This window comes from Pipistrellus kuhlii, unplaced genomic scaffold (assembly GCF_014108245.1).
Source record: "Pipistrellus kuhlii isolate mPipKuh1 unplaced genomic scaffold, mPipKuh1.p scaffold_m20_p_1, whole genome shotgun sequence".
Taxonomy (NCBI): Eukaryota; Metazoa; Chordata; class Mammalia; order Chiroptera; family Vespertilionidae; genus Pipistrellus; species Pipistrellus kuhlii.
This window is the reverse complement of record NW_023425404.1, coordinates 171,573,145-171,593,947: the sequence shown is the minus strand read 5'-3', so window position 1 is coordinate 171,593,947 and position 20,803 is coordinate 171,573,145. Positions and strand designations below refer to the sequence as shown.

At 35.8% G+C, this 20,803-nt stretch overlaps 1 protein-coding gene across 5 annotated transcripts in view; it reads left to right on the top strand.

The window, feature by feature from the left end:
* SLAIN2 (SLAIN motif family member 2) overlaps positions 1-20,803 on the top strand; it is a 68,632-nt gene that overhangs the window by 16,218 nt on the left and 31,611 nt on the right. For all 5 annotated transcript variants that reach the window (XR_006739985.1, XM_036417007.1, XM_036417037.2 and 2 more), the window contains exons 2-6: positions 2,013-2,161; positions 8,526-8,690; positions 10,353-10,514; positions 16,061-16,420; positions 17,108-17,245. Coding sequence is in view for 4 of the 5 variants with exons in the window: in XM_036417007.1 (XP_036272900.1) it covers positions 2,013-2,161; positions 8,526-8,690; positions 10,353-10,514; positions 16,061-16,420; positions 17,108-17,245 (974 nt within the window). In the remaining variant the exon portion in view is untranslated. The remainder of the gene's footprint in view (positions 1-2,012; positions 2,162-8,525; positions 8,691-10,352; positions 10,515-16,060; positions 16,421-17,107; positions 17,246-20,803) is intronic.

Here is a 20,803-nt window from a genome sequence, read left to right as displayed (position 1 = left end):
TGGGCTGAGGGGACCCTCTCCCCCCCCACCCCCCGTCCCCTACACACACACACACACACAAATTTCATGCACTGGGCCTATAGTTTCTTATAAATGGGATAATACAGTATATGTTCTTTTGTGTCTGGCTTCTTTCACTGAGCATGTTTTCTGAGGCTCACTCATATTGTTTGCACTTTTAAAAATTATTTTTATAGCTAGTTAGAGGCCCAGTGCACAAATTCATGAACCAGTAGGGTCCCTCGGCCTGGCCTGCGGGATTAGGATGAAACCAGTTCTCTGACATCCCCTGAGGGGTCCCGGATTGCAAGAGGGTGCAAGCCAGGCCGATGGACCCCACCAGTGCAAGATTGGGGCCAGGGAGAGACACGGGAGATTGGCCAGCTGGGGAGGGACCAAGGGAGGGCTCCAGGGCATGTCCAGCCCATCTCACTTAGTACCGATTGGCTGGACCCCAGCAGCAAGCTAACCTAGTTGGAGTGTCTGCCCCCTGGTGGTCAGTACACATCATAGCGAGTGGTTGAGCAGCCTTAGCATGTCATTAGCATATTATGCTTTGATTGGTTGAATAGTTGACAGGACACTTAGCATATTGGGCTTTTATTATATAGGATAGTAGAGGAATATACTATGTACACGTGAGTCATGAGGATAAATTGTGTGAAACCAGTAGTACAGGAGAAAGTTATATATTGAAAGAGTGTGTTAATATCACAAAGGGTGTTTATGAATGTGTGTCATCTATAGATTTTACTTACTAAATACTTGCTAACATAGAATATCAGTATGTGATAATTATGGGATGCTGAGGGAGATATTTGTTATGAGACATTTGCAGTATTTAAGTAGGAAATGGAATGAATCCCATTGATGTAATTTTGAGTTATTTCACAAATCTATCTCATTATTTTTGTCCAAATGAATATGAATTGTAGACTAGAGAAATAATTTTCCCTGTTAGTCTTGGTGATCTAAATCAGATATGAATGACAGACCTAAGTTTTAGATAGGGAAGAGTGAAGGGATGGAAAAAAGCACATAATACCATTAGGAAATATTTTGTCGATTCTGGTACTGTAGGGGTATATTTAAAGTGTCAGTTTAAAAACCACTTTGGTTAGAATTCAAGTAACTTCATGTTTTTCGTACGGGTTCATATTTGAAATAACATCAATTGACATAATAGGAACTAATCTGAAAAAAAAAATAATAATAATATAAGAAATTTAAGTGTATCCCACCCCTGGGTTCTGCTTTTTGTGTGTATCTTACCCAGAAACTTATAAAATATTATCCCTTCTTTCCTTAGGTTGATCTAATTTTATAAATTAATTCATATTCAGTTATTAAGGACTTAAGTGATGCTTTTCTCTGACACATTATTATTTGAAAAGAAAGAGGGCTACAGAGTGGGTACTGCTTAACTAAAAGGAATGAATTACTTATGGTGGGTTTTGTGTGGCTTGTGGTAGGAAGGGAACTGGGAAGTAGAAAGGCATCGGGCCTCTAGTGTACTAATAAAAACAGAATAAACTATTTTAAAGATAGATGTTTCCTCATAGTTTTTATAAAGAGAGTAAAAGACACTTTTGGATTAGACAGTTGGCCTCCTTTGGGTTCATTGAATAGTTGAGATTTGGCTCAGTGGATAGAGCGTCAGCCTGTGGACTCAAAGGTCCCAGGTTCCATTCCAGTCAAGGGCATGTGCCTTGGTTGCAGGCACATCCCCAGTGCGGGGTGTGCAAGAGGCAGCTGATTGATGTTTCTCTTTTCTCTCCCTCCCTCTCTGTAAAAAATCAATTAAATATTTTTTTTTAAAAATAGTTGAGATTTGGGTTTATATTGATGGTTATAGTGTTATTCCTGTGCACAAAGTAAAATGTGGGTGATTTTAAACATACTCCAATTTTTACTCCCCTCATCCATTTAAACCTATCCAAAAGGATCCCTCTTTTAATCTTGTGCTTAATAATGAAGGTTACCCTTTTGTTTTTGTTTTATTTTTCTTCTAGGCTGTATTCATCACCAAAGAAAAAACTTACACCAATGCAGAAATCGGTTAGCCCATTAGTTTGGTGCAGGCAAGTTTTGGATTACCCAAGTCCTGATGTTGAATGTGCTAAAAAATCTCTTATCCACAAACTTGATCAAACTATGTCAGGTATGCCTATAATTTCACTTGTAAAATCATCTCTTTGCTTCCTATAATAACAAACAAACAAAGAAAAAAACAAATATATGTTGCAGTTTGTTTTTAGGAAGGCAGTTCTTTGCCTGATAATGTTTTTCAAATCTCATTGTGCATGTCATTATGAGTTTTTGCTATATGCATATAATATAGTTCTATTATTTATTTTTCTTTTTTTGCAATATTATTTTTATTTAGTTTCGTTCTAAAGAAAATATTCAAGAAATAATTGGATTTTATATGTTATCTCTGTTTTTCTAATACAAATTGAAACAAATAACTACTTTAAAAATGTTTGTCTAATTATCTCACCACTGTGGAAATTCTTTTGGGGTAGAAAGATACAGTTTAAGACCTTGTTCTCACTCTAGCACTTCCTAGTAGTTACTGTGTGACTGCGCATTACTTATCAGTTTTCTCATAAGAACAGAGAACCTTGTAAAGTTGTTTTAAGGATTAAATGTAATGTTTATGAAAGAGCCTATCATGTTTTTCTGATTCAGAGTGCTTAGTAAATGTATTCATTTCCTTTCCTTGTTATGTTTTTCTTTTAACTTGTCATTTAAAGTTTAAATTGCTTTTATGCTTTTTTGTTTATGGCATTAACAAAGCTGGCAAAATGTAACTGTGACTGTGGCATTTAGTGTAGTATGCCAGTGTGGGTAGAAATATAGGAAAATATTACTGACTCTTAGAATTTCAGTCTCTTAAGAAAGTTACTCTTCTCTGGAATATTCTCATAGGAAAGGATTGATTTGAGTACTAATTCAAAATAGGTTTTTGAGTTCTTTGGTTTATATTTACTTAGCAGTGATTTATTTAAATTTGCTTGTTTTGACTTTATTATCGAAATAATGAGTTCTCTGGTTAGACTGTAAACTGAAAATGGTCAGGGGAGACAAAGAGGAGACTAAACAGTTAAATGGGCATACAGTAAAAATGCAGTAAGTTGGTTATAAGGAGTTTGGTTATTATATGAAAATAACATCTGGATATGATTACAGAGCTTCTGAGCCTATCTTGACACTAAAGTTTTAACCCTTTGCACTCCGAACCATTCTGGACATTGGCTACCAGCTACTCCACGCTAACGGCGGAAACGTGCGTTGAATTAACTCAATTCCCTGTAATCACTAATAAACTGCAATGTCCCCTGAGAGGGGACATCCGAGTGATATGCTAGAATTCCAATGTCCCCTGAGAGGGGACAGCGGAGTGCAAAGGGTTAACTTTTCCTCTGGGTGGAGAATCCCTTTGTAAAAAGCAACAGCCTTGATGTAGTTTTTTAAATGCTTTTGTCTGGATATCAAGTGTCTCTAGAATTATATTCTGGAGCTTGATTTAAGTTTGATTCATAAGATATTTTTAGAAATATGTAAACAAGCTAGTATTTCACAATTTAAAAACAGTTGGCCTGGCGGGTGTTGCTCAGTGTTTGAACATCTACCCATGAACCAAGAGGTCACAGTTTGATTCCTGGTCAGGGCATATGCCTTGTTGTAGGCTCAATTCCCTCAGGGTGTCCATGAGGCAGCCAATCGGTGATTCCCTTTCATCATTGATGTTTCTATTTCTCTACCCCACTTCCTTCCTCTCTGAAATCAATAAAAATATTTTTTTTAAAAAATTGGAAATTTTTAAATTAATTTCAGTTAGGTGCTATTATTTAGATATGTCTACTACTAACCTGTTTTTATGAGCAATTTTCTAGTATTCTATTTTACCTTATAAATAATGTAAGTACATTTTACAACTTAATTAAAAATTTTCAGCACCCACCCCAGCTGGTGTGGCTCAGTGGATTGAGCATCATCCCATGCCCTCAGAGATCACAGGTTCAATCCTGGGTCAGGGCACATGCCCTGGTTGCAGGCTTGATTCCCCAGTAGGGGGCATGCAGGAGGCAACCTATCGATATAATGTTTGATGTTTCTCTCTCTCCCCCTTTCTCTCTTTATAAAGATCAATAAAAATATATATATATTTTTAAATTTCATCATTCAGAAGTTATATGTTCATAATCTACCATGTGCTAGGTATTGTTTTAACTCTGAGGATAACTCTGAGGATATAGCAATTAATAAAATAGTAGAAAAAGTCCCTTACTTTCTGAAACTTATATTCTAATGGGGGGAAGCATACAATAAATAGATAAATAAACATGTAAAACAGGAGTTGGCAAACTTTTTTTTTTTTTAAGAACCAGATAATAAATAGTTGAGGCTTGTGGGCTATGAGGACTCTGTTGCAATTACTCAGCTTTGCTCTATTGCAGAAGTAGCCATAGTTAGTACATAAATGAACATGCATGGCAGTGTTCCAATAAACTTTATTTACAAAAACAGGTGGTGGGCTGGATTTGACTCACAGGCTATAGTTTATCAATCTCTGGTTTAAAATATCCTAAGGAATGGGAACTATTAGCAATTGATAATTACCAATTTAGACTTATAGGAGAAAAACCAAAGTTGTTACTCCTCAAAAATAACAGTTTGAATGAGTGGCTTTTTGCTTTATTGTAAAGGGTATTAAAGATAGTAGGAGAGTGTAAGAGAAGCTGTTGCTCTTTACTAGATGTAATCATGGACTGGATCTGTTTAACAGTGTCTATATTCTGTAGCCATATATGCTCAGAGCAGTAGCTAGAGCTATAAATACTTAAAGGAAAAATGACTTGGCTATTTCAAGTCAGAACCTTGTAATCATAAACCCCCCTTTTCCAAGTTGGAAGAGAGCTTGTTTTTTTAAAGGTGTTTTTGATAAGGCAAAGAACTTCCTGGCAGACAATGTCTGCTCCATCACACTCGGCTTCTCTGCAGGGCACTACCACCTGTTCCTAAGATGATGTTCTCTGGTTTTTTATAGTAGTGCATTATCTTCTTTACCTTCTCCAACCCTCTCTGCTGTTTTCTTTTCCATCTTCTTTGAAGGTTCTTCCTTTGCCCCTCTTTTGTGTATGTATGGTAAATTTTACATAACATAAAATTTCCCATTTTAACCATTTTTAAATATACAGTTAGGTGGCATTAAGTACATTCATAGTGGTATGCAACATCACCACACCCATCTCTGAACTTTTTCATCATCCCATGCTAAAATACTATGCCATTAAAATTTTACATTCCTCCTACTCCTATCTGGCCATCTGTTTCTTCTTCTTTTTTAAAAAAAATATACATATATTATTGATTTTTTTTTTTAACAGAGAAAGAAAGAGGGAAAGAGAGTTAGAAACATCAATCAGCTGCCTCTTGCACACCCCCTACTGGGGATGCAAGGTACATGCCCTTGACCAGAATCGAACCTGGGACCTTTCAGTCCGCAAGCCGATGCTCTATCCACTGAGCCAAACCGGTTTCGGCTGTTTCTTCCCTTTTTTAACCTCACCTGAGGATATGTTTTTCATTGATTTTAGAAAGAGAAAGGAAGAGGGAGAGAGAGAAATGTTGATCTGAGAGAGAAACATTGATTGGTTGCCTCACCATGCATCCTGACCAGGATTGAACCAACAGCCACAGTGTGTGTCTTTACTGGGAATCAAAACCGTGACCCTTCAATGCAAGGAACACTTTCACCACTGAGCAACACTTGCCAGGGCCATCAAGCCATCTTTTAAATTTAGGGTACCTCAGGTCTCTTTTTGCCCCACTTCTCTGTTGATTATTTCATCCATTCATATGGTATTCAGTATCATCTGTGTTCAAATTAACGTTATTCATTCATGCATATACTATAGTCAATTAATATTATTGAGAGCCTGTTATTAGGATTTGGGGAAAGGACAGAGGAAAAACTAACATTGTGTCTGCATTCATGGAGTTTATCATCTAGTAGGGGAAACATAAATACAAATAATTATTTTAAAGGGTGATCTGTAATAAAGGAACAGGAATTTTACCTCAGGAAGTGATTTGTAACCTGAATCCTAAAGACTCAGAAAAATTTAAGTGGGCTAAGGGGAAAAAGGAGGTAGGGTGTTTCTGGTAGAGAAGGGCCTATGTGGGTGTGTGGGAGGAAGTGTGGCATGTATGAGGAACTAGGTGGCTGCAGGAAGGAAGCGATGTATGATAACGCCAGAATGCATGAAGGAGCCAGACTCTGCAAGGCCTTATAGACCACATTAAAGATTTCGGATCTGATTCTAAAATGGAAGATATCAAAGGGTTTTATTTAAGAGGGTGTGTGTGAGCGGGAAGACAAGGTTTACATTTTGATAGTCTTGCTTACTATAGTGTGGAGACTAGATGAGAAGGCCAGGAGTGAGTGTAGGATGCTCTTGAGGAGGATTGATGAGGATAACTGGGTAATGTGGGGGATGGAGGTGAAAGGGCAGTGATGCAAAAGTGGAAGTAAAAAGGAATGAACCTAATATGAGGAAAGGAGGGGAAAGTATCAGCATTGATTTCTGGGTTTCCAGCTGTGTGATAGGAGAAATGTTAGCATTTTTACATAGGGACCCCAGAAAGGGAATTCTGTTTTTAGTGGGAGAATTGTGAGTTTGGATGTTGGCTCTGGGACAGATTTTCCATACCCACAGGGGAGAGTGAATGGGCAGTGTATATGGAACTGGAGCTCAGAAAAGCTTAGGACTGGGCATAAAAATAATGAGTTTGAGGAATATAGACAGTAACTAATGTCATGGGTGGGAATGAGATTTCCCAGGAAAGAGAACATGGTATAGAGTGAGAAGATAAAAGGGCTGAGGACTTGAAATACTAGTGATTAAATAAATAATTAATTAAAGAGAATGAGTTTCAAAGGAGATGGAGGAATAAAGAGATAGGAAGAAATTAGCAGCCCCATATCTGTTCAGGTCAGTATTTTGGAGACCATGCTACTAGTACACACTACATACTAAATATTATAAAATGAGGTATGTTGTCCCAGTGTGAATTATATTGTATATAAAACTAATCTGTTCGACTTTTACACTATTCAGTAACTTCAGAGTCGTCATTTTTTTTTTTTTTTTTTTTTTTACCTTTTCCCAGTGATTAATGTTTATTCCTTTTTTTTTTTTTTTGGTCACCTATATTGCCTATTTCAAGCTTATCTATTCAACTTCAGAATCACCCTCAGTTTTTCCCCCCCAATTGATTGGATCATATATCTCTTGCTCCAAAATCACTGATGGCACTGTCATTGCTGCTGATTGAGGTTCAGACTCCTGAGCAGAGTGTCCCAGGCCTCCCATGACCTGGCCCCAGCTGGTTTTCCCTATTGTACCTCACCACGTGCTTTACCTTTCTAGATTATTCGCTCTTAATCCCTGAACATACTGTGCATTTTCAAGACACTGCTTCTGTTCATGTTATAAAAACAGACAAAGCACATACTTTCCTCACTTTCAGAAGCATATTATTCATCCTCTCAAGACTCTAGCAGTGCCTCTCCTGCCAAAAGCCTTACATAGTTTCCCACAATTGTGATACCTTACTCTTATCTCATAATTTCCATAAACCTTAGCATCTTTATGATAATACTCCTTTCATTTTGTCTTGAAATAATTGTGTGTGTTTTTTTCTGGCTAAACTACTTGTCCTCTTGAGAAAAAGCACCATGTCACCTGTGTCTCTATTTCTACACAGTAATTTGCTGATAGTTAGAAATGTTGAATAAACTGTGGATTTTAGAATAAGGTAGAAGAAAGAAGTACTATTTCAAGTATTAATATTTCTTGTACATAATTGCATTTGATATCTTAGCCCTATTTTTAGTATTGTTTCTATTTTATATGCATGGCACAATTTTTTTTTTTTTTCTTTTTGGCAGAAATATTCTTATTGAGCCAGAAAATGGGAGGGAGGAGGACTTTTTTTTTAAAAGAGAATTTTCCCATGTTTGACCTTAACCTACTTATTATTGCTCTTTTCCCAAAAAAAATCCAAACTTTGAAAAGGCTTTTAAAAAACTCATTATTTCATACTGTGTTTTGTTTTTGTTTTTTAACACAAAATGTTTGTTGTTGAAAAATGAGAAAATATAAATTGCCTTTACATTCATTTTATTTTTCAAGGTCATTTGAGGTTGATACAGTGGAATAAACTTTCTAATTAAATAGCGGAACATTCATTTAGTGGCTAATAATTTGTTGAGATATTTTTTCTATGCTATTACTTTGTTGTTGTGGCTACTCTTTTCCTCACATAACACAATTTAAGATAATGAAAATATTTTGTTGAGATTATTAATAGGATATATTTTCTCCTACTATAAGAATGTTTCTGTATTGAAACTGAGATAGGTAATGACTTATTTTATACTAGGAAAATTTTGTAATAAAATGTTAACTTTTTCTCAGTTATTAAATTTGACTTCCCCCTTTTCATTAATACAGCTCTCAAGAGGCAGAATTTATATAATAATCCTTTCAACTCCGTGAGTTATACAAGCCCTTATAGTCCAAATGCAAGTAGCCCATACAGCAGTGGTTTCAATTCTCCATCCTCAACCCCAGTGCGACCTCCTATAGTCAAACAGCTAATACTTCCTGGAAATTCAGGTAAGGAGAAAATGAAATGGAATGCTTAAAGAATGGGTTTTAACTTACTGCCCTATCTGAGAAAATACCTTATTCTTCAGTAGTTATTTTATTTATGAAACTTTTAACTGATCAGAGAATATATCATTGAAGGTCTGCTTGGCACCGCAGAGGGATAGAGATGAGCCGTTTTACATCCATGAAGTTTTCTCTAGCATGTACTTAAAAGTTTTTAAATCTGGCTTCATTAAATAAGGTTGGTCCCAAGCTTGATTATTTTACCAGTAGGTGCTTATTTCATATCTTGCTTGGATTATAAAAGCTACAGAATTAAAAACATTTTTATAGGATTTTAATATTGATATTACACTTAAGTAATGTATAAGGTTATATGTGAATGTGCTAAAAGAATATTTGGAACCCTAAATGACATTGGAGGGAAAGAATGTTCCACTTTGGTTCTAAAACTGCAAGGTTACTCTGTAGCTTACTGTTCATTAGAATTCACTAATTCAGTTACTCTTATTGCCGCTGTTGTTATGGAAAATTATTATAATTTCCTTAAAAGTTAAAGTATTATTAACTATCTCACATTTTTTACCTGAGTGCTTTTTAATTTGATGACTTTATTGACCTGCTGTTTGCTTTGCACATAGGTTGTTAACTTGCTACATATTTCACCCATTACTGTCATACTAAAGAGTTTAATCTGCTATATTTGTTTAATATAAAATATTTTTATTCCAGCACTGTTTCAGCCTGACTTTCCATATCCTGTTAATTATGCCTTTCTTGATAATATAAATATTATTTCATATTCTTGCTCTTTTTAATATGCCTTTGTGTTAGAGCTGACTTACAGTGAAGGATTCTGGAAAACAAGCTCTTTAAATAAATTCATATCAGAAATAGTAGTGATAACTGTTGTCATTTTGTTATTATCCACTAGAAAGTGATCTGATTAAAGCATTTCCTTAGCAACAAGTTAGACTCTTTTGGATATGTATGTCTTTTATTCCTCTGCACTGTCTTCCTCTTTTGGTTAAGAACAACACAATACTTTTTTCATCTAGTCATTTTCTTCATCCCATTTTTGTGCTTCACTACTAAATTTCAGATAATTCCTTGGATAAGCATTTCTAGTTTGGCAAAATAATTTTGTAAACATGGCATAATATAGGAGAAATGAGCTAGTGTTCTTTTTTTGGTTTGTTGCTAACTTTCTAAGGAATCTTGATTTTCCTCAAATTATAGTATTCTGGTTTAGGAAAAATAGATACTTTTATTCAGGGAAAAGATGATAGTGTTTGCTAATGACTATGAATTTGGGAGGAGAAAACGCCACATCATAAATACATCTACTTATCAAGCAATATCATTGGCTATCTTGTAGAAAAATCCTCTAATATGCATTATTGAAAACTACTTGTCAGGAACTGTTTTGAAAGCATATCTGTTTTATAAGAGGAATAGATAAGTTATAGTTAAATGAAAATATGTTTTATGGTTATGCCATAATGTATTAGGAATCTCTATGGCCCTCTTTATTCTTAATAAGGTCAATTTTTTATTTCAATATTTGGAAATTTTATAAACAAAAGGCAAAATAATAAAATGAATCAGAAGATAATATCAAATTTATTCAATTTTTGTTTCACCAAAGTTTGATTTTTTTTTTTTAAGGTAATTTGAAAAGTTCATCAGACAGAAATCCTCCACTCAGTCCTCAATCCTCTATAGACAGTGAGTTAAGTGCTTCAGAATTAGATGAAGATTCCATTGGATCTAATTATAAGCTAAATGATGTAACCGATGTGCAGATTCTAGCTCGGATGCAGGAAGAAAGTAAGTATTTTAATTGTTAAAGTTGAGGTCTTTCATACGACATAATTTTGTTGTATTAAATATGTCTTAAAGTGTAAAATAGTAGTGTAGTTAGAGTAGAGATATTGAAATTTTTGAGGCTTATTCAACATATGGACTTAACTTGTCTTCAGAGTCCATTTTATGTAAAGCAGTTTCTTTCCTATGTGAGGACAAAGGCAATCATATCATGACTGGTAATCATATCTTGCATATTACTTTGCATCACTAGCATAGTTATTACACTATTACTCTGGGTTTTCTTAATGTAGACCAGTGTTTCTCAGCCTTTTTTTCATTGTTGCTGCAGTAAGGTGCCTTTTTAGACATTTTATTTCCCCTGCCCCACATGAAATTTTAAGACCACAGACATGCTATATGTCTCTATATACTTCGGGGGACACAATCTATTAAGGTAACTAAGATTATTTTCACATTCCAAGGAGCAGTTTTTATTCCCTTGTGATAAATATCACCTCCCTTAGAAAGTATGGTATAGAACATAAAAAAGACCTTTATGAGAACATTGGAATTGTGACTTTAAATTAAATGAAACATATGATAATTGCTTTGCAAAATGGTCCTTCAACTTTTTAGGTCACAGGCATCTTTTTTTTTTTTTTTTTTTTTTAATGAACCCGCCCTCTCTGGATGGAGAACAGGGCTGGTTTTCTTTTCTTTTTCTTTTTTTAAAATATATTTTAATTGATTTTTTACAGAGAGGAAGAGAGAGGGATAGAGAATTAGAAATATCGATGAGAGAGAGTCATCAATCAGCTGCCCCTTGCACAGCCCCCACCGGGGATGTGCCCACAACCAAGGTACATGCCCTTAACTGGAATCGAACCCGGAACCCTTCAGTCTTCAGGCCGACACTCTATCCACTGAGCCAAACTGGTTTCAGCGGTCACAGACATCTTTGAAAATCCAATAAAAATTATGTTCCCTGTCATTCCAAAAATGTATATAAGCACACAGTTTTTCATAATATTTTAAGGATTTATGCCTTGGCTCTCATCCTACCTAATAAAAGAGTTATATGCAAATTAACCATCACTCTGCTATTATACATAAGCCACACTCACAAACCAATCAGAGTGCATATGCAAATTAACCCCAACCAAGATGATGACTGTGGCCACAGAGGCTTGGATTTCTCTGGCAACAGAAGAAGCCAAGCTTTCCACCTGCCCTAGCAGGCCTAAGCCTCCACTCCAGGCTACAAAGTTTCAATTATAGAAGGTAAACAAATCCAAACAAAAACAGCTGAAGCCAGGGAGGAGCAGGAGACTTGGCTCTGCTCCAGGCTACAAAGTTCCAGTTGTAGAAAGTAAATATATCCCAGATACCAGGGCCTCTGCTTGGGTTGCTGGGGAGCATGGCCAGCCTGCAAACCACCACAGGCCCCTCAGGCCAACCCACATTCCAAGGGAACCTCCACCCTGATCCAGGACACCCTTTAGGGCAAACCAGCTGGCTCCCACCCATGCACCAGGCCTCTATCCTATTTAATAAAAGAGTAATATGCAGATTGGCCATCACTCCAACACACAAGATGGCTGCCCCCATGTGGTCAAAGATGGCTACCCCTATGTGGACACAAGATGGCTACCACAAGATGGCTAGCAGGGAAGGGCAGTTGGGAGGGACCAGGCCTGCAAGGGAGGACAGTTGAAGGTGATCAACTCTGCAAGGGAGGACAGTTGGGGGTGGCCAGGTTGGCAAAGGAGGAAAGTTAGGGGCAAACAGGCTGGCAGGGGAGCAGTTAGACATCAATCAGGCTGGCATGGGAGTGGTTAGGGGGTGATCAGGCTGGCAGGCCGAAGTGGTTAGGGGCAATCAGGAAGGCAGGCAGGCGAGCAGTTGGGAGCCAGCAGTCCTGGATTGTGAGAGGGATGTCCGACTGCCAGTTTATATGGGCAGTCAGACATACCTCAAGCCAGGTGTCTTCAAACTACGGCCCTCGGGCCACATGCGGCCCGCAGAGGAGTCTGATCCGGCCCGCCAGGTTTTTTGGGCGGTGAGCGCAGCCGAGGTGTTACAGTAGGAATTAGTAGTTCATATAGTCCGACCCTCCAGCTCTCTGAAGGACCGTGATCTGGCCCCCACTTTAAAAAGTTTGAGGACCCCTGCCTCAAGGAGTCCCAGATTGGAGAGGTTGCAGGCTGGGCTGAGGGACAACCCCACCCCATCCCCCTGCATGAATTTTGTTCACCAGGCCTCTAGTCTGAATATAAGATGGTGGTTATAATATTATTCTTCCCTATACATTTTATTACAGATGCCATGGACTTAACTGTGAAATAAGCAATCTCTAAAGTGATCCCTTTAGCCTTTATAATAAAAAGATCCTTTAAACACAATTGCACAGTGACAGTGGGCTAAGGATAATGGAGCATTGCTATAATTCCTTAGTTCCTTCCTTTTATATAAATATGTAGTATTTTTTAAATATATTTTATTGATTTTGTACAGAGAGGAAAGGAGAGAGATAGTTAGAAACATCGATGAGAGTCATCAATCATCTGCCTCCTGCACACCCCCCACTGGGGATATGCCCGCAACCAAGGTACATGCCCTTGACCGGAATCGAACCCGGGACCCTTCAGTCCCCAAGCCGACGCTCTATCCATTGAGCCAAACCGGTTTCAGCTAAATATGTAGTATTATCAAGTTAAAACATTTATTAAGAAATGTTCTTATTCTGCTGATTTATTTTCCATTTTCACACAACTTCCCTTAGAAAGATAGGAAGACTTGATGCTTTTTTAATTTCAGTCCTAGAAATGAATAGAATGGTACTCTCTTTGGTAATTTTGTATAGCACCTCAACTGAGACTATAGTATTATCAGCTGGTGAGGGGCTAGCTATCATAACGGATGTGAAAAAGAGAATAAGGAATGCTGCCTAACTGTAACTTAGAGTTTTCACCAATTCTTCTTTCAACCCTGACTTTTTTGACCCCAGTATTTTGTTAGAAACAGCCAACTATTTGCTATATTTTTAAAAATACATATTTTATTGATTTTTTACAGAGAGAAAGAGAGAGGGATGGAGAGTTAGAAACATTGATGAGAGAGAATCATCGATCAGCTGCCTCTTGCAAACCCCCTACTGGGGATGTGCCCGCAACCAAGGTACATGCCCTTGACCAGAATCGAACCTGGGACCCTTCAGTCCGCAGGCTGATGCTCCATCCACTGAGCCAAACTGGTTTCAGCTGCTGTAGTTTTCATATTGTGCTCTGGTAACAAATAATAGAAATTCTAGCCTTACTTTAATAATCCTTTCTAAGCTGTCTACATGCACAAATATTTATTTTCCTGGTGAATTAAAAATATATATATTAAAAATGTGTTTGCTTCTTCCTTGAAAACACCAGTGTTTTTTCTTAAGAGAATGATTTTCCTTTTTACAACATTGTTTCTCCAGGTTTTTGGCAGTAGAAATGTAGAATTACAGATTTGGACTGTTGCCTAATTAAGCCCCCTCATTTTTTAGTATGAGAGAGACACAATCCCATAGTGATTTGGGCCTCCTTAGGTAGGTTTTTCTTGTTAGTGGAGAGCCTTCAGTGAGATCTGGATTTTTCTTTTTTGAAACAGAGTTCTTTTCACTGGTCTGTTGTCTTATGTGAGGTAACTTTAGTGCGGGATGAGTGCTATTATCAGACACTAAGTAACTTGTTACTGTAATGGTCCCCAAACCTGACTGAAGTGATAGGTGGGCTCTGGGAGTCTGTAGTTTATAGATATCCTGGTGTGCTTCTCACTCACCATTTTAGAGGACCATATTAATAGCACTTTCTTTGTAGAGTCGTACCCCCCTTTTAGTTGGGGATACTTTCCAAGACCCCCCAGTGGATGCCTAATACTGTATATATGCTGTTTTTTTCCTATGCGTACATACTTATGATAAAGTTTAATTTATAAATTAGGCACAGGAAGTAAACTCTACAACAATAACTACTAATAAAAAAGAACAATTATATCAGTATACTGTAATAAAAATTATATGCATGTGGTCTCTCAAAGTATTATTACACTGAATGTATAGCATATACACTGGATAGAGGGATAATGATTCATACCCCAGGCAGGACTGAGGTGGGACAGTATGAGATTTTATCACGTCACTCCGAACTGCATACAATTTAAAACTTTTGAATTGTTTATTTGTGAAATTTTCCATTTAATATTTCAGACAGTGAGTAACTAAAAACTCAAACAGTGAAACTTGATAAGGAGGGACTACTGTATGAATATATAACTTAAAAGTTTGAATATTACTCTAACATCTTTTAGACTAGATTGCTAATAGTTAGCAGGAATTGCTCAAAATATCTAAATTTTTAAAAAAATAATAATTGTTCTCATTTAATATGTAGCAACAATTGTTTTTATCCTAAAAGTTTTTATACTACTTGAAAGGCTTTTAAGTTTGTTTGGGTGTTTCTGGAGGTATCATAGGGGACTCCTTTAAAAATTTGTACTCAATGTCAGAGTTTAAGTTTGTTTTACTTACATCTCTTGGGTTATGAAGCAGTTGAAATTTCATTTATGCCCAAATACTGGATTCCTCAGGGTAGGATAGACGTTTCCTTCATCCTTTTCTTTATTTTTTATTTTTATTGATTTCAGAGAAGAAAGGAGAGGGAGAAAGAGATAGAAAAATCCATGATGAGAGAGAATCATTGATCTGCTGCCTCCTGCACGCTCCCTACTGGGGCTGGAGCCCACAACCCCAGCATGTGTCCTTGATTGGAATCAAATCCAGGACTCTTCAGTCCACAGGCCGATGCTCTATTCACTGAACTAAACTAACTAGGGCCCTTCGACATCTTCTTGAATAAGAGTAACCAGTCCAATGATTTGGTATTCAGAAAGTTTATTTTAAATATTGTGTATTCTAAAATATATATATGGTGTATTATTTTTTTTTTTCTTAAGATTTTGTATTCATATTTAGAGAGAAAGGAAGGGAGAGGCGGGGGGGGGGGGGAGAGAGAGAGAGAGAGAGAGAGGAACATCCACTGTCTGCCTCTCACACGTTCCCTCCATCCCCACCCCCTGCCACCAAAGATCGAACTGGCAACCTTTGAGTGCACTGGACAAAGCCCAAACAATTGAGCCACACCGGCCAGGGCCTCACTGTCCATTCTTTACTGGCTGGACAGTAATTGTTTTCCCTCACTATTCCTATAATGTTAATCTTGAATTTGGATTACTGTTTTTAGGAGTAGAAATATTTTTAAATTTGTGGTTCTACTTGATAGATTTCAGATTCAAGAAGAAATGTTGAAATTGGGCAAAGGTTTATAAAACTTCATTCAATTTAATAATAACCTTTGAGGTGTGGTTTATGCATCCTTATATGGGAGGATTTCAAAGATGATTCAAGTGGAGAGTTTTCCTTTACACTGTATACCCTGTTTGAGTCTCTTAATCTTCTGCTTTTAAACCTTAGAAATATTTGAATGTTTAAAAATATAATTAAAGAAATAAAATTACACATTCATTGTCGTCAGGTCTCCGGCAAGAATATGCAGCCACCACATCTCGGCGCAGTTCTGGTTCATCTTGCAATTCTACAAGACGGGGTACTTTTAGTGATCAGGAACTTGATGCACAGAGTTTAGATGATGAAGATGACAGTATGCATCATGCAGTATACCCTGCTGTTAACAGGTTTTCACCATCACCACGCAATTCACCTCGACCATCACCTAAGCAGTCACCCAGAAATTCACCTCGTTCACGATCTCCTGCGCGGGGAATAGAATATAGTAGAGTGTCCCCACAGCCTATGATTAGCCGCTTACAGCAACCTCGCCTTTCACTTCAAGGCCATCCCACAGATTTACAGACAAGTAATGTAAAAAATGAAGGTAATCAAGATGTTTCTGGAAAAAATTTTCCTTCATATTTCAGTATGAAAGACAATTTTTACCAGGGTTTTGTATTTCAGATAAGTAGGTTGAGAATTTAGTTAGTTTACCATTTTATTCACAGTGAATCAATACAAAAAAGTAAAGGAGAAAGTGAGTTTAATTTTATTTGATAATGTTAGCTTTGCTTCTACACATGAAGTGATCTGTATATAGATTTTTATTTAAATGAATAGCTTATAGTTTTTATTTTATCTTTATTATTTTTTTAAATCCTCATCCAAGGATTTTTTTTCATTGATTTCTAGAGAGAGTAGAAGGGAGAGAGAGAAAAAAACATTAATATGAGAGGGACACATCGACTGGTTGCCTCCTACCTGTGCCCCTATCAGGGCTGGGGACCTGCAACCACGGTACATGCCCTTGACCGGGAATTGAACCCCAACCCCTAGGTCTTGGGCCAACATTCTACTGAGCGACTGGCCAGAACTACAGTTCTTTTTAAAGTTCTTTAATTTACCCATTTATATAATCTGGGATGAGTTGTGTATTGTTATAAGATATGTACTTCCTGTTAGCTCTTCTAAAATACATAAAATACTTAAGTTTGATTTTTAAATGTTGATTATTTTATTTTTTCCATCTGAAAAACTGGTTTTTATTTTTAATTAAATTATGTTGTCATAGAAAAACTAAGACGCAGTCTTCCAAACCTATCCCGAACGTCTAATACACAAGTTGACTCAGTGAAAAGCAGCAGAAGTGACTCAAATTTTCAAGTGCCAAATGGAGGAATACCTCGCATGCAACCTCAGGCTTCAGCCAGTAAGTACCTCTCATGTTATAGATGTTAGATTGTGTATTCTGAAATATATATATGGTGTATTATTTTTGTTAATTTTGTGCTGAGTCGCTGTACTAAACTATTTAGTAAAATGTAGTAAACTATTATTTGTTATAACTATAGTTATATTAAAATGTAAAAGTTGTACCTGTAAGATACCCAATTATATCAATACTATCTGAAACACTGGTCTCTCCAGATTTTAAAATAAGCAAAGGCTAGCTATTTAATGTTAATATACATATATATTTCTTAAAACCTCACATTCTACAATACTACACATTAAAATGACAGGATTTGGGGGGACATTAGTCCTGGGACAGATCACTTACAGCCCAACCAGCTTTCTTACTGGAGCGTTAATAAAACACAGTGATCCTATAAAAATACTAGCACAATTAAAACCATTTGAATTTTTAATAAATAAAGAACTCCAACAAATAATAGAACAAATAGATTAGAACAAATAAAACAAATAATAGAATAAAAAAGTTAAAGGTGACTTAATGGATTGGAAGGGCTGAGACTGTTGAATTAAGGAGACATATGTGTAGTTGACTTTTATGTTTGAATTGTTAAGTTTTTAGTTTCTTAAAACTTGACGCAGCATATCTCCAAAAACTTTTCAGCTCTGGTAAAACCAGCTCTATCTGTATCCTCTTTACCTTATTCCATTGTCAGTACCAACTCGTTACTCAGGGTTGTTCCCTTATGCCCTCATACATGCTCCTTATTTGAACTACTTTAGCAGTCAAAGCTATATGGAAATGAAAAATAGTTCTTCACAAAAATAGAAGAATAAAGGAATGGTTGATAACTAGGATAAAAATGTTAATAATAGAAAAATATATTAACCATATCTTAAACTTTATGATAATTACTCGCCATCTTTAGTGATAGAATTACCACTGATAATCACCTGCTGATTACCTAGAATTTTTTTCTGTAGATGAATTAGTTTTAAATTTTCTTTCCCAAAAGTTGATCATTAAGAAAAAATATAAGGATGCATAAAGAGAATCTAATCACTAATTTATTTTAAAGTGCTTAAACATGTATGTAGTTTCATAATGGTGTGTCTTAATATTTGAATAATTTACTGGCAGAAGAGAAAGTAGGGTACCATTCTTTTTTAAAAATTCATATACTTGTTTATTTTTATATTTGTAGCTGTAGTGAAGCTTCTTTGTAATTGAAGTGTCACAAACATTTTAGTGTAGAATAGCACTGTTCACAAAAATGTATTTGCAAAGTAGCAAATCCAGAATATTTGCATATTTAAACATTAAAGTTTATTTTATTAAAATATTTAAAGCTTCATATTTAAAATTAATATATTAAGCAAAATATGTTATCTATATTTCTTACAATTTTACATATATCTTTGATGCATAAAACTTTAAGTATTTATTATTAGTGTGTGTGTTACATACTGTTTTCCTAATAGTCTTTTTATTTTGGTATATCATTATTTATAAATATAATAGCAAGTTTTATACACTTTATTCATGAATTAGTATTTTTTTTGTATAGTTAGTATAAAGAACGTTGCATTTTGTTTTCTTTTAAGTATTTGTTTTCCAGCTCTTAAGTGATAAAGCTTTGGTTCTGACTTGCTGATTTGCATGAACCTAACTTTGCAAGGTTGCTATTATTTCCACCTAAGGGACCACTTCTTTTGCCTTGTTACTCTGCCAATCACTATTTTTATATGCTTATTTGCTGTGGCTGCATTATTGTGGGTGCTGGCATTCAAATATGAATATTATGAGAGTTCTTACATATTTTCATTTTTATGGCTATTACTAATTTTTACTTATATATTTGGAAAATGTGAATAACTTAAAAAGTTTAAGAAAACCAGAGCATTGCAGAAGTCATGGTTACATGTCATTTTCTCAGTTTCTTCAGCTAAAGGAAGGAATGTGTCAGAGTTTTTCAAAAGACTAGTGCTTTCGAAGACTACGAGTGCATGAGTTAGTAGAAAGTTTAGTTTTCAGAAAAATACAGGAATTATTTGTTCAGAAACAAGGGAAGAGAATGGAGAAAAATCCAAGACAATCTGATGGTTTTAAAAAAGTAATTCTCAAACTTGAAACTTTGGTTAGTATTTTAAAATGTTTACTTTCACATGTATTATCTCATTTGAACATAATAACACCACGTTTTTTTATTTTTATAGAAAGAGAGCAGAGATCCATATAAATTATATGTACAACATCATATAACTAGAAAAGTGTCAAAACCAAGCCAATTTACTCCCTCCTCTCTCAGTCTCCTGATTTCCTCCCAATCATTTTTTGAATTACATCATGCTGACTTGACTGCAAATGAGGAGGCATCTTGGAAATACTCTTGGATGACTTTATCAGAGCATGATTCTTTGTAAATTGCCAGAAAATCATTCAGTGTAGTATTTTATCCATGGCTTACATTTAGTCAAATTAAAGAATATTTTTGTATAATGTACAGAGTATACTACCAGAGAAAAAGTACATAGGACCAATTGTCAAGCAGCTTTACCCATAGCCAGAGGTCCATGGGGAAGGAATTTTCATCCAGATTTTACTTGGAACCAAAACACTAGAAAGTTACATTTGAATTTCAAGTAATTATAAATCATAAATTGAAATAAATGCCATGATAATTTTTGGAATGGGTTATTAAAACAATGAATGAAATATTTGTGGAACATTTAAGCATAAGTAGTGCAGTGATATTGGGTCAATTATCTAATCTTGCAGCGATTTTATAAATGTCGTTTTTCTGGCCCTTGCTTTTGGAAACTGAATACATTTGGGATAGGGACAAGAATCTCTTTTTTTTTTTTAGAAGTATCTGACAGCTGATTCTGGGGCATATTCAGGTTTGAGAACCAATGGATTAGACCTCAGTTGTAGAGGATATTAAATGGTTAGTTTATACAGCTGTCAGTCACTTATGTGTTTCTTAATTATTCAATAGATATTTATTTTGGGTGTGTATTATGTTCCAAGCACTTGGCATATAGGTGTGAATGAGACAGCGGAGCCCTTCAGTAGTAAGGAGTGATAGGCAGGAACTTCTGTGGGGACAGGGCATTAACCTCAGCAGTGTGAAGACGTTTACAGGAAAGATTTTGAAAGATCATTTCATCCAGCTTAAGAGGATTTTATATGTTACCACATTAAGAAAGGAGGAGCAGTTTTCCCAACAGAGAGATCATTAATGAAGTCTTAAGGATGGGATGTAGGTAGGGAACAGATTGTGGGGAGTTTTTAAATTTTATATTAAGAAGTTTAATTTTATAAGTGTGTGGAACAATGATAAGCTTTTAATCAAGGTTAAGTTTCAGAAAATTCAGTTTGGTAGCAATGTAGAGAATGGATTAAAGTTAAGAGACCTTAAAAAACTATTGCATAATCTGGGCAAAAAAATGATCTGAACAAAGGCAGTGGTACCGGCAGTGATAAGATCTGGATGAATTTTAAAAAATGAAATAAATGATATATGACTTGGTAACACTGAGGAGGAGAGGGAGAGAGGATTGAGGATGACTC